At 37.3% G+C, this 16,783-nt stretch overlaps 1 protein-coding gene and 1 non-coding gene across 3 annotated transcripts; one reads left to right on the top strand and one right to left on the bottom strand.

Moving 5' to 3' along the window:
• The first annotated feature begins 345 nt into the window (after positions 1-345).
• LOC145161985 (small nucleolar RNA R71) lies at positions 346-452 on the top strand. The gene has a single exon (XR_013738838.1). It is a non-coding gene; the product is annotated as a small nucleolar RNA R71 (small nucleolar RNA).
• A 13,384-nt stretch (positions 453-13,836) lies between these two features.
• Positions 13,837-15,341, bottom strand: LOC145161577 (transcription factor bHLH118-like). Of its 2 annotated transcripts, none has more exons than XM_079081126.1 (3): positions 14,832-15,339; positions 14,303-14,656; positions 13,837-14,177 (listed from the first exon to the last, which is right to left on the bottom strand). In XM_079081126.1, exons 1-3 carry the CDS (start codon positions 15,177-15,179, stop codon positions 14,106-14,108), a joined length of 774 nt encoding a protein of 257 aa, XP_078937252.1. In that variant the 5' UTR covers positions 15,180-15,339; the 3' UTR covers positions 13,837-14,105. The 2 variants fall into 2 exon arrangements, with proteins under 2 accessions (XP_078937252.1, XP_078937253.1); XM_079081127.1 differs by having other exon boundaries at positions 14,100-14,190; positions 14,832-15,341.
• Between the last annotated feature and the right edge of the window lie 1,442 nt (positions 15,342-16,783).

Here is a 16,783-nt window from a genome sequence, read left to right as displayed (position 1 = left end):
GTTCCTTAGTCGCCAAGTAAGTTCTCCAAAAGCCAGAGAGGCCCTCCACAGTTTTCACATCCTACCCTAATAGCATGGATGGATTGGTCCATCTTAGTCATTCTTCGGTCCATGCTTTCCAACTTTGCCATCATTGTTGCCATGTCATCGGTAATGGAATTCACCGCCCCTCGAGTCAAGTTATTCCTTGGGTTATGGTATTCTCTAGAGTGCTTAGAGAATTCTTCAATTAGTTCCTTGATCACCGGGGGTGCCTTCTTTGTGAGAGGCCCTTGCGAGTCAAGGAGCTGCCTAGTTGTTACATTGACTCCATCATAGAAAATGGAGACTTCTTGTTGGCTATTAAGATCATGATGTGGGCAATTCCTTAGTAGACTTTTGTATCTCTCCCATGCCTCATAAAGGGACTCTCCAGCTTGTTGTTCAAAGTTGGCAATAACTTTCTTTAACTTGGCTATTTTCGAAGGTGGGCAAAACTGGTCAATAAATTCTTCTTTCATCTTAGCCCATGTAGTGATGGATCCGGGAGGGAGTGACTTGAGCCAATCCTTTGCAACACCTTTGAATGTAACTAGAAGCATACGAAGCAGCTGGGTTTCGCGAGGCACATTTGGAACATTAAAATAATCAGCTACATCATTGACTTCATCCAAGTGTTTATAGGCATCTTCGTGGTCTTTTCCGTAGAAGGGAATTTCCTTGAGTTGAGCAAGTATGTGGCCCTTTAGTTCGAAAGTGGCGGTAGCGGGAATTGCGGGTTGCACAAGTCCCGGGCCGGTATCGTCACATATTCTCTTCTTCCATTCTCCCATGGGAACTTCATCGATGTTGGCCATGGGATTAGCTAGTTCGCCTTCAAAGTCGCTTTCTTCTTCGTATTCGGTTTCGTAGTCGTATTCGAACTCGGCTTCTTTTGGATTATCTTCAATATTCTCTAACTTTCTTTCTTCGCTCTTTCGACTGCTGGTCTCTCCTGGTTTCTTGTTCTTTTTCTTCCCAAAAACCGTTTTCAAGCTCGCAAAAGGTGACTTTTTAGGTGTATTAGAGCTTTCAACCTCTTTGCCTTTGTTTTTCCTCAAAGCGGATTCTGGGTCTTCAAGTGGAGGAGCCAGGGGTGTATTGGATCCTCTGGTCATGTACTGCCTGCAAACAAAACAAGAAAAACGCGTAAAACGAACAAAAACAAAATAAAATACGAAACTGTATAGCAGCGACGGACTCGCCGAGTCGCTTCGATTGCACTCGGCGAGTTCAACGCAGAAACAGAAAAATTACTTACTAACTTCTAAAAACAAAAAACTTTTAAAACTTATCCTAATTACTAAATTACCTAAAAAAATAACTTTGTGCAAGATAAATCTCACACAAAGGATCGATAAAGCTAGAAATTAGAATTAATTCTTGAACCGTTCCCCGGCAACGGCGCCAAAAACTTGATGTGTGTAAACTCAACTAGTTTTGAACCTACTTTTAATTATAAATTAACACACAAAAGGCAGTGGACCTACCAATTGTGATATGGCTAAATAAGTAGGGTATCGAACTCAGGGAACGGAAAATTAAAACTAATAGCTAATATTATCTAAAAGACAAGTAATGTAAATAGGGTTTTCTCTAGTTTTACAAGACTAGAAACTTAAACTAAAGCTTTAACTAATCAACTAATAGCTGAAAACACGTAAAGACAACTAAATTCAATGATCAAAAGGGTTTCTGTTTAGGTTCAACTCCTTTACTCCTATGGTTAATTTTTATGTTAATGTAATAGATTAATTGTTATTAGTTACTGATTATGGTGATTAGATTCACATTCGTTATTACCAATCCTTAGGAAATAGATTAATTTAAGCAATGATCAAGTGATTAAACTAATAAACCTCCTAGTTCAATTATTCGGATTAAATAAGACTTGTAATTAGCTAATTGAATTGGTGATTCAACTAACCTCTTGTTGATGGTGTATCAATCAAGCTCACACATTAATTTACCCATTCTCTAGTTAATCCTAGTTTCATATTCATTATTCCTAGGCATATAGCAATGTGTTCACATAAATTTATATGAGATAAGCAATCAAGAGATGTTCATGCAACTTAATTACTTAGCAATTAACAGAAAATAGTTATGGTTAATGCATAAGGGTCTTTAACAAGCTTAATTTAACAAAATCACCAATTAACAATTAATCAAAAGAATGTATCAAACCATAGGAGCAAATTCGTCTTTCCTAAATAGAAACTAACTAATTTAGTTCATGATTTCAGTGTATGAAAACCTAAAAACGAATCTAAATAAACCAAACATCATTCTATTCAAAGGCAAGTAGAAAATTTACTAGATTGCCTTATTCTTTTGAGATTAGGGTTCTTCACACGTTCTTCTGATCTCCAGCAAGTTCCTTAGTCGCCAAGTAAGTTCTCCAAAAGCCAGAGAGGCCCTCCATTCGGATTTGTGGCTTCTGTTTATATATATCTCGAAACAGGGGTTACTCGTCGAGTAGCCCACCGACTCGTCGAGTCCCTTTGTTGAATCCGTATGCGGCAAGGACTTCTCATATTTCTTCGCTAACCTTCGTATGGACTCGTCGAGTAGTCGTCCCTACTCGCCGAGTAGCTTCAGAATTCAGCATTTTCCTTCTTTCTTCCATTCCCCAGCTTTCGATCGTGACTCCTGCTTCCTTTTACTTCCGAGCTTCCCTTCTGGACTGAAAATACAATTTGAACATTATTAAGTACCTTTTGTCCATAAAACGTAAATAATTAGCTAATAAATTACATAAATCTATACTAAAAATATAGCTAAGTATGCAAATATCACCATGCGATCATCCCAGGCCTTTCCCCTTGCTAGTGGAGGTACCTGAAACCAAAAATTGAAAACTGTAAGCATGAAGCTTAGTGAGTCTCCCCAAACTACCACATACCATACACATAACATGCAACTAAGAGATACGAGCCCTGCCCACACTCGGCTGCTATAAGATTTGGGCCCCGCCCACACTCAGCTACTATCATATCACATATACGGGCCGACCTTGGTCCCATAGACCCGTTCCTACTGAAGGAAACTCACCTCGTAAGGCTGACTGTTGAAAACTCGAGTGAAGAATCTCTGACTGCTGCTCCGACAACTCCCCGACTATCAAATTCATAATAACACTTAATCAAAATCCGATAATTCTTCCTAGGGTAAAATGACCATTTTACCCCTGTTCAAAGTGAACGCTTGGGTCAAAGTCAAAGTCAAGGTCAACTCCCAGTCAACCCAACTCGTCGAGTTATCTCCTAACTCGTCGAGTTCTATGCTATCCAGTCTTGTGATAAACTGAGTCAACTCATCGAGTCCCTTCACAGACTCGTCGAGTTCTACCTTGTAAAGAATCGGGACAAAACGACTTAACTCGTCGAGTCCCTCATTGGACTCGTCGAGTTCTTCAGTTCCTGAGTCCTAATCATGCCCAACTCGCTCAGTCATCTCCTAGACTCAACGGGTTCACTCAAAACGAGAAAAGCTTAAGGGACCACGACCGACTCGCCGAGTCGTATGAACAACTCGTCGAGTCCCCTAATGTCAAATCCATACAATCGATTCTAATCAATTCCAATGCCTCCAACTCACAGATCTGGACTCCTTAGAGTAGCATTACACGTAAAGTTGATAACTTTACGTGCATGCATGGTGTTATGAAGCTAAAACACCCACCACAAGCTACAAATGGAGGTCTAAGTCACGGAATAGGGCCATGGCTGAATAAAGGTGGCAACTTTGAGCTTCTAAAGCTCAAGAGTGCCCAGATCTGAAGTCCCTACATCACCAAGAGTTCAAATCTTGGAAATGACCTTGGAAATGGCCCAAAAGTGATAATATGCAAGCTCAAAGGAAGATCTAAGTGAATAGAAGGCACCAAACTCGGCCCACTAGTTTATATGGTATTTGATGTTAGTGGATCCACGGGAGCAACCAATGTAGTTGAGAAAGGATCGCGATATTCTCGGGTCTCTTCATTTCAGGTGAGTTTCGGCTCATTGTACCATGGGTCAAAGGCACCAAACTCGGCTCACTAGTTTTCGGTTATCTGTTAGTAGAGGGATGCCATAGGGATTGTATATAGTAACGTAGGATAGACTGAGTACTTTTGACCTAGGCTCTAGTACTTGTTCCTCGTTTGGTTGTGGTTCTAGGGTAGGGTCATATGTCCAGGTGACTATATCACCTCTGGTTCGTATGACACGGTGAGGTAATGATCTGTTGGATCTTTATTTTGGTATCAAGTATGTTGATATGATGTAGTGATCTGTTAGATCTGTATTCTGGTATTGAGTATGATGATATGCTGTAGTGATTCGTTAGATCTGTATTCTGGTGTCGAGAGTGTGCTGCTATGTTGTAGTGATCTACGAGATCTGTATTCTAGTATTGAGTATATTGATATACTGTAGTGATTTGTTAGATTGGTATCCTGATATGTAGGATGTTGCTATGCTATAGTGCACTTTTGGATCTGTATGTCATATGTACTTACTGGTTATCATCTGGTGGAGTGCCTTAGGGACTGTCTGTGGTTATGTAGGATGGCCTCATAACTCTTGGTCTAGGCTCTCTTACGTGTTCCTTGTTTGGTTGTGGCTCTAGAGTAGGATCATCTATTCGGGTGGCTATCTCACCTCTGGCTACATATGATTACACATTTCATGGAGGTTAGCTAGTAATGGGACTGTGTGCTATGAGAGGACTTTGTAGGCGGGAGTGAGTTGTATGATTGTTGTTTGCTTGTTTTATGTGCCTGTTTGATCTTTATTTGTTTATATGACGAAATATGGTGGTGGTGGGTTGAGGCGGTCCTGCTTTGTGTTGTAGGCTAAGATACCCTGTGCGGGACGACTGTAAGCTGAAGGCACAAAGGCTTGGGATGAGTGATTAGGTTGAGGCGGACCAGTGTAGACTGAAGGCCAAGAGACCTGTGGCGTCTCGGATAGACTGCAGGCCTAAGAGGCGTACCAGTTAGGCCAAAGGCCCAGAGAACGGTCCATATAGGCTATAGGCTCGGTGAGGCATTCCAGTCATGTTGAAGGTCCTGTGAGCGTTCCAGATAGTCTGTAGGCCAGTGTGGCATTCCAGTCATGCTGGAGGCTCTGTATGCATGTTGCTTGTTATTATGTTTAGGTGGTGGTATTTTGGGTGAAACTTACTAAGCTTTATGCTTACCCAGTTGTTTATGGTTTCAAGTATCATCGGTGATTGCGGAAAGGTGAAGGCGGGACTGTACACACTTATCAGCAACATTGAGGATTCCGCGTTTTCTATAATACTTTGATTTTAATAAATGTAATTCGGAATAAACGGTTTTCTCAAATAATGGATTAATAAATTGGGAAGTTTTACCTTGATAAAAATGAAAAATTTTGGTTTTGAAAGTGGGACGTTTCAATTTGGTATCAGAGCCTTGGTTTGAGTGATTTGGAGGAACACTCGTGTGAATCCAGTCTCAAACTAAGATCCAAGAATTTTTGAAAAATGTTTTTGAAAGAAATAATCTGTAATAAAAAGGGGTGGGCTAAGGACATAGGCTTGGTCTCTTGTCATGTTCTTGTCTGATTGTTGGCTTGGGATCGGGAACGTGGGTCTTGGCTTAACCTTGAATTTTCAGGAGGATGCGGTGTGTACAGTCAGCTAGAGCCCGAACAGGAGAGTGGCTCCCAAAATACCCATATTGGTTATGTTTGATGAGATTTGATATGTGAATTGTTAGAAAAGCATGCTAGTGGATAAGGTTCTTTTAGAAACCGTTGGATAAAAATTTCTGATTTTGTGATGCCTTATGATATAGGTAGTTGCTTGTTTGATGTATATTAGTTGATTTGGATTGTTGTGTGTATGTTGATTAGTTGTATATGGCTGGATTGGATAGCCCTAGAATAATCGACTTGGCGTTTCTTCTTGTTCCTTGTTTGGTTGTGGACTTAGGGCAGAGTCGATTATTCAATAGTCTATCTGGTCTCGTGTTGTGTACAACAAGCATGCACAAAAGCAACCAGTTGTGCGAGAGTGTGGGTGATCCTAGGAAGAGTACCTAGGAAGTCAGTGGCAGCTCATAGCGGAAGTGGAATTGGCATATCTAGGAGTGGTCTAGTGTTGTGACTTAGGACCTTGGGAGGAATTCCAAATCGACTACATATAGGTGTGAAAGGTAGTATGGGCCCGTACTATTGGAAGCACAGGATCCGTATGAGATTCAGGAGGAATTATGAGGCTGCTAAGTGACTGATAGGAGTAGGGCCTGGTGTGTAGTGCTCTGTATTGTGATGTCTGATCTTTTCTTAGCATATTTGAGTATGACCGCTATTGGAGGTTCAGGACCAGGAGTCAGAGCAGGTGGCCAGGATGGGCCAAAATTGATTGAGGACTGGGTTAAGGAGATCATTCGTGAGGAGGTTGTTTGTTTTGTATGGGGGTAGATACCGGATCTTATTGGGCCTCTCAAAGCCGCTATGATAAAGTACTTCGATCACCGATATGCTACCCTTTCTGAGGTGGTTGTTGCTGCAGTTACCGCAATTGTTGCTACCGTTGGGATTTGAGGAGAAAGAGCTTTCCTGTACCGGGACTTCGACGATACGAAGCCCCCAGTGTTTGACGAAATTCAGGACCTGATCATTGCCATGAGATGGCTGTCAGATGTGAAGGGATGTTTCTTTACCTGCTCTTGCCCAGCTGACTAGAAGGTCAAGTGCGCCCTGAAACTTCTTCGGTCGGGAGCGAAGGATTGGTGGATGTTGGTTACTAGTTCATACACCTCAAAGTAGCGAGTTGCAGTATCATGGGAGCAGTTCTCTGGGATGTTCCGCTCGAGATATGTTCAATTGGTGGAGCGGGAGAGGCTGGCCCAGGAGTTTTTGGATCTGAGGCAGGGGTCTGAGTAGGTGACGGAGATCACCAAGATGTTCAGAGAGAGAGCTATGTTTTTCCCTGAGTTTGCTGCTTCTGAGCAAGCTCAGATGACCCAGTATTTAGGCATGCTCAGGTCGGATATTCTTCAGTTTGTATCTACTTAGCGCTATGGTTTATTGGTGGATTTGTAGGAGGATGCTAGGCGGCGGGAGATTGAGATGGAGCTCCAGGCAAGGTAATAGAGGCAGAAGCTCCATCATATAGATCTAGAATTGGGTGCTTTAATGAGGTTTTTTGGTCCCAAAATGTTAAATCGTGAGCTTGGCATGTTCTTGATTCATTAAGTTGTATTTCAGACCTTAGTAGAGGTATAAAGTCATAAAAATGGAGTCCCAATGGTTGGTTTTGTCCCATGCATGTTATGGAGAGTCTTAAGACATTAAGATGTTGGGTTTTCATGGATTAAGCACTTATTGAGAATGCAAGGTCATAAAGTTGGAAACTTTATGACTCCTAATGACATTTTGACATTGGAGCTGCATTTGGACGTATTAAGTAGTTATATTAAGCACTTTATGGGAAGAAAATGAAGTCTGGGAATTACCCCCAGCGTACCTGGGAGTACGCCCAACGTATGCAGTCAACAACCTCGATGTTGGTATTCGGAGGAGTACGCCCTACGTACCTCCAGAGTACGCCCTGTGTACGCTCGCCGGGTTGACTTGGCTGGGTCGACTCGGTTGGGTTGATTCAGTTGACTTATGGATCTTTGACTCTTGTTGACCCCGTTGACTTTTGACCAAGTTTGACTTTAGGTCAAACTTGAGGACTAGATTGGTGATTAAGGTTTTATATGGTATTTGATGTTAGCGGATCAGCGGGAGCAAGTAGTGTAGCAGGGAACGGATCGCGGTATTCTCGGGTCTTTACATTTCAGGTGAGTTTCGCCTCATTGTACCGTGGGTCGAAGGCCCCAAAGTCGGCCCACTAGTTTCGATTCTCTGTTAGTAGAGGGATGTCATAAGGACTGTATATAGTCACGTAGGATAGAATGAGGACTTTTGATCTAGGCTCTAGTACTTGTTCCTCGTTTGGTTTTATTTCTAGGGTAGGGTCATCTGTCCGGGTGGCTATCTCACCTCTGGTTATATACGGTCATACATTTCGTAGATTGTTGCTACTTAGTATGAAACGGTGTGGTAATGATCTGTTAGATCTGTATTTTCATCTCGAGTATGGTGATATGCTGTAGTGATCTGTTAGATCTGCATTCTGGTATTGAGTATGATGATATGCTATAATGATCCATTAGATCTGTATTCTGGTGTCGAGAGTATGTTGCTATGTTGTAGTGATCTACGAGATCTGTATTCTGGTATTGAGTATATTGATATGTTGTGGTGATCTATTAGATCGGTATCCTGGTATGTAGGATGTTGCTATGTTATAGTGCGCTGTTGGATCTGTATGTCATCTGTACTTACTGGTTATCATCTGGTGGAGTGCCCTAGGGACTGTCTGTGGTTATGTAGGATAGTCTGAGAAATCTTGGTCTAGGCTCTCTTGGCTGTTCCTTGTTTGGTTGTGGCTCTAGAATAGGATCATCTGTTCGGGTGGCTATCTCACCTCTGGCTACTTATGGTTACGCATTTCATGGAGGTTAGCTGGTAGTGGGACTGTGTGCTGTAAGAGGACTAGTAGGCGGGAGTGAGCTGTATGATTGTTGTTTGCCTGCTTTATCCTTGTTTATTTATATGACGAAATATGGTGGTGGTTGGTTGAGGCGGTCCTGCTTTGTGCTGTAGGCCAAGATACCTTATACTTGATAGCAACAAGCTCAAAAATTAATGAAACAGCCTGCTTGAACATCCTTATTAGTTCTTCTCTGAGAGTTTAGTTTTTTTTTCCATAATGAAGGCGCAAAAAAGAAAAAAAAAGACTAGGAACAAAGATAAGCGTTAGACACACAAAGAACCAAGCAGATTCGGTAGTTTACCAGAATGAAAGACAATGAGAGAATTGGGTGACAAGGTTTCTGCCCCCCGTCAGAGAGCTGGTCGAGGAGAAACTTGTATTGTTTAAGGTGGCTCAACACATACCATAAAAGAAGCCATGGCTGGCAGTTAATAGGTCACTGTAGAAAATCAATCAATTGGAAGATTTGTAGACTGTAGTGCAAATGCAGTTCATGATCAAGCAAACACATTTGATAGCTATTAGGATTGGAGATAATTAATGAAAAAGAACGAGGTTGATTATGATAAAGGCAAAAGCTTTGCAGATTTCATTGAGAGAAAAATGTGTACTTGCAATAACGCAAAAAGAAAAAGGGAAACATGCATGCATGTGTATATATATATATATATATATATATATATATATATATATATATATATATATATATATATATATATGAGGGTTCAATTGAGAAAAAAAAAGGTTGAGAATGGGGGATTCATTCTCAGCCAATCATTTAATTAGCATCTTAACATAAGATACACGGTGGCAAAATTGTAAATATGATATGATATCCTTCAATCACAGATACATAATTGTGGATAATTTGATAACAATTCAAATTCATTACTACTCGATCGTTCATCATCCAAATTTCTTCTCCAACCTTCAACGATCATCCAAATTTCTTCAATTAAATCCTCGATCAACATCATCCAGTGTTAATCAATCATCCATCTTCGTCAAAAACACGTTCATCAACATCATTCAACAGTAGACAAAAAAAATTGTTTTTGGTTCTTTCAATCCAACCTTCAATTATGCTTGAATTCGAGCATATCTTCAACATCTATGATTAATTATACTCCCAGTGTTATTAGATCAACATCATCGATAATTAACAACAATTTCACTTCATATCATTCATTCAACATCGATCATCAAACAAAACTTCGAAATTAAGGTTAGAAAAACATCAAATCATTTTTTTTGAAAAATTTCATATAATTCTCTATCAATCTACTATTTTATAAGTTTTAAATAGTCAAAGTATCATGTTTTTAGCATTTTTAAAAAAGCTTACTTGTATGCACTCCAACTGTTTGATGAAATGCATAAACTAAATTAGCACATTATATTCACATATGAATATGTTTTCGCACCTTAATCAGTATATGATTATTAAAACACAAAACAAATATACAATTTTATATGTTATTCATATGTGAATAACATATAACAATTATATATATTTGTGAATATACCTTGTAATATTCATATGTTAATATCCTGTGTAATATTCATATGTGAATAAACTGTGTAATATTCACATATGAATATACCATCTAATATTCATAAGTGAATATATCATCTAATACTTACAAGTGAAAATACTATGTAATCTTCAGAAGTGAATGTATCGTTTAATATTTAAATATGAATATATTGTATCATATTCACAAGTGTATATACTATATATTATTCATATGTGAATATACTGTGTAATATTCATGAATGAATATACCATGCAATATTTAGATGTGACTAGAATGTGTAATATTCACAAGTAAATATACCATATACTATTCACATGTGAATCTACCATATAATATTCATATGTGAATATAGTATGTAATATTCATTTGTGAATATACCATGTAATATCACATGTAAATATACAATATAAACAACATATATCATATAATATTCACATATGATTATACATTCATATGTGAATATACCATGTGATAATTAGAATGTGATAAATCGTTATTATTATGAACTAAAAGTATATTTTTAACATTTTTTTATGTGTATTCACATGTTTTTCAGGTATCGTTATAACTCAATAAAAGAATAACATTTCAATCAATGGTTGGTTCATATCCCGGTGGTTGACGATTGGTTGACGTAATTGAGAAGATATCATTGACGAAGACAATATGTTTTTATATTTACGTGTAAATGTTATACAATTTAATATATTCTTCATTTTGATCGTGTTAAATTTAAATGCAAATGATATTCATTAACCAATACAATGTTGTTTGTCTTAGTATAATGTTGATTTTACATGTAAAATAATATTGTTACAATATACAAAAAAACTATTCACAAACCAATTCTTATAGTGTATTATTTATTTTTATATATAAATGTTGTATTCACAAAATAAATAAATCAACATGCATAGTTTATTCACATAAATAAAAATAACAGATTACAATGATGTTTTTACTAGTGTGATTGAAGTTAGTAACATCATCAGTAAATATGTCGTAATGATTTCTAAACTTTATTCATATATGAATAAATAGTATGTCATGATGATGACACTAGTAGGAATGCAAATTTAGTGACATCATCAAAACAATTTGCCGCAATGAAGTTTAGTCTCGGAATTGGACGAAATTCGCATATTTGATGTAAAATGGTGCGATTTACAAAACTCACCGCTTCGCCGTGACGTACGGTGTTTTTCGGCCATTCGGGACTGTTTAGGGACTCAAAATGACGTTTTTCTATTTTTATAATTTTCCGAAAATAAAGTTATCATTTGTTCACAAATGAATATAACATTAATAAAAATATATATGCTTATATAATTATTTTATTAACCTAAAAAGATTAGTTGTATGTGAATAAATATATATTCTTATCAAATAATTTTTTTTCTTTAATTTTATATATTTTGTAGTCCTCGGTTTTATTGACAGTTTTATTCATTTGTGAATAATACATATATATTCACATTTGATTATTACATATATATTAATTTGTGAATATTATATATGTTCACATGCGGATATAATTCTTATATGTTATTCACATATGAATTACAAACTTGCTTAGGACCTCAAAACAATGTTTTTTTTCCAAAAAAAATACATTATCACTTATGAACAAAAAGTATGATTAATTTTTTTATAACTTAAGTATCATTCATATATGAATATAGCATATAATAAACATAGTATATTCATATTTAAATATTAGACGATGCATTCAATTGTGAATATTACATAGTATATTCACTTGTGAATATTAGATGGTATATTCACTTATGAATATTATATGATATTTTCATATGTGAATATTACATAGTATTACATGGTATATCACATGTGAATTTTACATAGTATATTCACTTGTGAATATAAGATGATATATTCACTTATGAATATTACACAGTATATTCACATATGAATATTACAAGGTGTTTTCACAAATATATATAATTTTTATACGTTATTCACATATGAATAACATACAGACTTGCATATTTGTTTTTTGTTTTAATAATCATATACTGATTCAGGTCAGAAAACATATTCATATGTGAATATAACGTGGTAATTTAGTTTATGCATTTCATCAAACAGTTGGAGTGCATACAAGTTAACTTTTTTAAAAATGTTAAAAACATGATACTTCCAATTCAAGTTATCAATTCCAAATCATCATATACTTTCGATTTCGACTTTGAAGCGTGCAATTCCGATTTTCATTTCATTCCAAAAAAAATCCCGATTCCAGATTTCTTTGTAATACTGATAATCAAGCCGCGAACTGTTCCGATTAGAATATATGTTCCAATTTCAAAAGCTTCCGACTTCAGATGCGACATCCTATGTCTGATCGATTTCACATTTTGATTTTGATTTCCGAAAATCCGATTAGGAACCTGTGAGTACCGATTCCGAGTCCTTCAATGTTGATTATGACTGCAAGTCCAGAACTCCAATTCCAATTTCATGAACAACAAAGAAATTCCGATTCCAACTGAGTTCGTTTGCGAATCTGGGAAATTCAAATTCGGAGTATTCAACAAAGAAATCGATGTTACGTATTTGAGATTGAAGGTTATTATCATATTTACAAGTTTGTCACCGTGTCTTTTATGCTTAGATTAAATGAGTGGCTGAGAATGATTCCCCAATTCTCAACCTTTTTTATTTTCTCAATTGAACTTGTCTCTCTCTCTCTCTCTCTCTCTCTCTCTCTATATATATATATATATATATATATATATATATATATATATATATATATATATATATATATATATATATATATATATATATATATATATATACACTGCAAATGTAACTATGATAATAATAGTCTAATTAGACTATATATAAAAAAACAAAACTAGATATATAAGTATGCTAACATAGCTGGCCATGAACAAACATCAAGTAATCACCAGCGTACAATTTATGAGTGAGCGGACACAAGAAAAGTATTGTTCTATTGACATCGTTATCTTTTTATTTGTATTATTTTACATTGGAAAAATTTGATGCAAAGCTATTGAAACCTTAAAATACTAGTCTATGTCTGTGCATACCTCGAAGATAATTAAACCACAACACTGACCTTGACATTTGAATTTCGGTTGTTTGCAAGTATAATTCCGATGATACCATCCTACTTATGGGGTTTAATTTCTAAAGCCTAATCACACGGATCTTGCATTAACTAAAAAGGTAAATTGTACCGAATCCGCCTCAAGATCATCATGTGAGTGATAATCGCAGAATACCAAAAGTCAAGGGATCGTGCCTGATCTTGAGCCTTATATCTCACTTTTAGGATTAATTCCACTTCCCATTGTACAATCGAGCTCCCATTGGGCGGGTTAATCTTGTGTGGACTAATGTTTGCATGGACTATTATTCTTTCCCTTTATGCATTCCATTAAGTTATATTCACTTCATGGAGCGATTACAACTCAAAAGAACCCTTGCACTCATAGGTATCTTTGCACATTCTAAATTAGATCTTTTTGATCGGCTAACTCACACACTCATAACGTACTCCTAAATCATATATGTGTCCCAAGCAGTTGGGGACACCTTTGCAACAACATGATACTGCTAAGCAATACGCGCTTTGGTTTCTTGATCAAGTTATATCAACAAAATCAAGGATTCAAATCCTATTAAGCATGACCAATATGTATTGTACTAATTATGAACTCCACACAAAAAAAAAAAACATTCATTTAATGCAAATAGATCATATATTGGTATAACAACAATGTGCCAATGTGACAACTGGTATCACTTACACACATATATATTACAAAACTATATGAAAGCACAACCTACATTTATGTTGATCAAACAAGCTCTGAGGAGTGATAAAGATTTTTTGTTTGAATGGGAAAAACAAATGGAAAGATGGCAAATATTTTCTCTATGAACTTATCCAAGCAAACTTACCTTCACTAGTTCTAGCAGTTCTCATGAAATTCAATAGTCATTGGCTACGGCCGTTAGTCTTTGTTGCAACATGGAGAGATCCGTCAACACTTGATCATTAGCCTGCAAGAATTATCTACCGAATGAGCTAGATTTGATGTTCTTCTAACTAATTAAAGCAAGCATTTAATGCATGGCTGAAATTACAAATATTAGGCGATATGTTATAAACGAACTCATATATTTACCTCAGATTGGATAGAGAGAAGTAACCGTTCGTTTACTTTAGTAGAAGTGCACGTTATGATATTAAGACCTTCTTCGGTAATCGCTTTAAGTACTGCTGAAAGAGGGACACCACCTTCTGTTGAACCACTATTGATCAAAATCTGTATTCCCCCTTTACAAGAACTGATGGAGACTGTATTTCGGAATGGATGCGTTACATTTTTTTCATTACTATTCATCATCGGACCAGGAACACTTGTCTCCACGTCTTTCTTGAGCCGATCTCTCTTGACACTTAGAACTTTAATGCTTTCCTGCATGTGTTTTATGTAGTTGACTGCTTGATGCATGTGATCCGATGTAGATCGTTTTCCCTGAACACCAAATTCAAAAATAAATAATTTAGGTCTTCGATAGTCTATGAAGTGACTCGTACGTGTGTTTCCCCCTCTTTCCAATTTTTCCGGAATGATTTATAAAAAAATTATATTATAAAATCATACGTATATGCAGTATTTTGGGAAGTAAACCTAAATTAAAGTAGCTCACCTTGACGAATTCGAGGGGAAGTAGACCTCTAAGTGAAGCATAAAGCTTTGCCATATCTTGCCTGCGCTGCCTTTCAATCTCTCTATGAACCAGTTTTCTCTGTGTATGTTCATCTTTACAATCTCCTTCCCCACCATCAGTAGTAACTGAATTAGGTTTAGACGAAGGAGATTGGTCCCCCTGTCGTTTTCTTGCCTTGCTGACTGATATGTTTGAATTGCCCTCCATGTTAACATGATTATGAAGCTCCACTATAAGATCTTGCTGATTTGTTGCCGGTTGTTGGAAGGAAATCGAACAAGGAATCTCATGAAATACCAGCTCATCACTTTGCTGGAAAGAGAACATAATATACGAAGCTGATCTTTAAGCCCACAAAGATTTGATTAACGATGTATTTGGTGGATATGTTTATAGAATACACGTTTAGTAGTGATTCCAGAGATACGTCTGGTTATGAGATCTTCAACGGTAGGGACGATGATCAGGTTATCAAGATTTCTTAATATCTTTCCTATTATTTATTAAGTAGTATTTTTGTGTAAATATTTTAAAATTCTTGAGTACCACCAGCCAAATATCTTTTTCCTTTTTTTTTTCTTTTGAAAGGACATTATTTAATGCTTTTCATTATTTAATTAAGTTTAAAAACTGTCGTTGTGAACATATTGAAACCCCATCTATCTGTATTCACACTGAGCAGTGGACCAACATCCATGGAAGCATCATTTTCACCCACTCCGTATCTCCATTGATCATAATGCTATCCGGAATGGAACCAATTTCACACGTGAAAATCCTAGGTGGCACCCCAGGAGACGCATGAACTGTTGAAAAACCAAACTAATAGACACGCAAGGAAACCGACAAATAATATTGAGAATTATGTGTCGATTAGTTGCGAATAATAGATCCAATTATTATTATTATATTTACCAAGTTTCGTCCAAAACCAGATCAATCCTTCACGATTAGATCTGATTATAAGAAAGAAAGAAGAAGATTGTCCTGTTGTTGGACGAAATTAAATGCAAGACAGAAAGTAAAATCGACCTGTTAATGGCTGATCTTGAACTTCAAATAACTGCACGGATCGGACTCCTGTCCTTAAAGGTTTTTACTTCGCTTCTACTGGCTGTAAGCAAAAGAGTAAAACCCCAGGATTTAATCCAGATCTATCGATCGTCCAACAACACTGGAAATCGACAAACACAAAGTGAATACTCGGAAACCAGAAGAAAAAACGCAGAGAGTGGGAGGGATCTTTTATTTTCGTGAGTGTCAAATGGCTCCTAGGGAGCAGTATTTATAGGTATCGAAACCCTAGAAGGCATAAAACGGGGCCCCATAGGCCGGCCCCAGAAATCCTAGGGCGACGACTTGCTCTCCAAGCAAGCCGATTCCTGATCCTTCTAGAATGCCCCGATGACTTATCCTCCACGAAGTCAACGCCGGTCAACCATTTGACCGGATCGGTCAAACCGGCTTGACCCGAACTCGTCAAAAATAAAAGCTCCTCAGCTCCCAGCGACCGATGCGTCGTGCCAAGTGCCAAGTGCGCCATTTCGCGCACTCGCGTCGTCGGCTAGTGCTAGGTTAGGCTAGGCGCGCGCGTAGGCTTGGCCCATTCCTTTGATCCACTAAAGCCTTTGAAGGCCGATCAAGGGAATAAGCTTATAAACCCACAAAAGTTTCTTCCTACCACCAATGTGGGATACAAAGGAAATAGCCAACTTGCAATTCCTTTATATATATAAAGTTCCAACAATCCCCCACCAAGTTGGAAAGTTTCCTTTCACTCAGACAGATGATGTCACTTGGGTGTCACGAAGATTAAACCCTAGTTTAATGGGAATTAAACCCTAGTTTAATGGGAACAAACAAGAAGAGACCGATTCAATGGTATCCTTATAGGTTTAAACCATGAACCTTAATGACCTCTCCGGTTTACC

Source organism: Lactuca virosa, chromosome 2 (genome assembly GCF_052849685.1).
Source record: "Lactuca virosa cultivar CGN04683 chromosome 2, Lactuca_virosa_CGN04683_v6, whole genome shotgun sequence".
NCBI classification, from domain to species: domain Eukaryota; kingdom Viridiplantae; phylum Streptophyta; class Magnoliopsida; order Asterales; family Asteraceae; genus Lactuca; species Lactuca virosa.
The sequence above is the reverse complement of the archived record's forward strand: the minus strand, read 5'-3'. Positions and strand labels throughout refer to the sequence as shown.

Bases quoted from the DNA above. Each gene is read 5' to 3' on its own strand.
- LOC145161577 (XM_079081126.1), bottom strand. From the start codon at position 15,179: ATGTTCTCTTTCCAGCAAAGTGATGAGCTGGTATTTCATGAGATTCCT. The intron at 14,657-14,831 runs GTGAGCTACTTT...TTTGGTGTTCAG, and splicing joins TTCCCCTCGAATTCGTCAAG to GGAAAACGATCTACATCGGA. The intron at 14,178-14,302 runs GTAAATATATGA...TAATTCTTGCAG, and splicing joins TTCTCTCTATCCAATCTGAG to GCTAATGATCAAGTGTTGAC.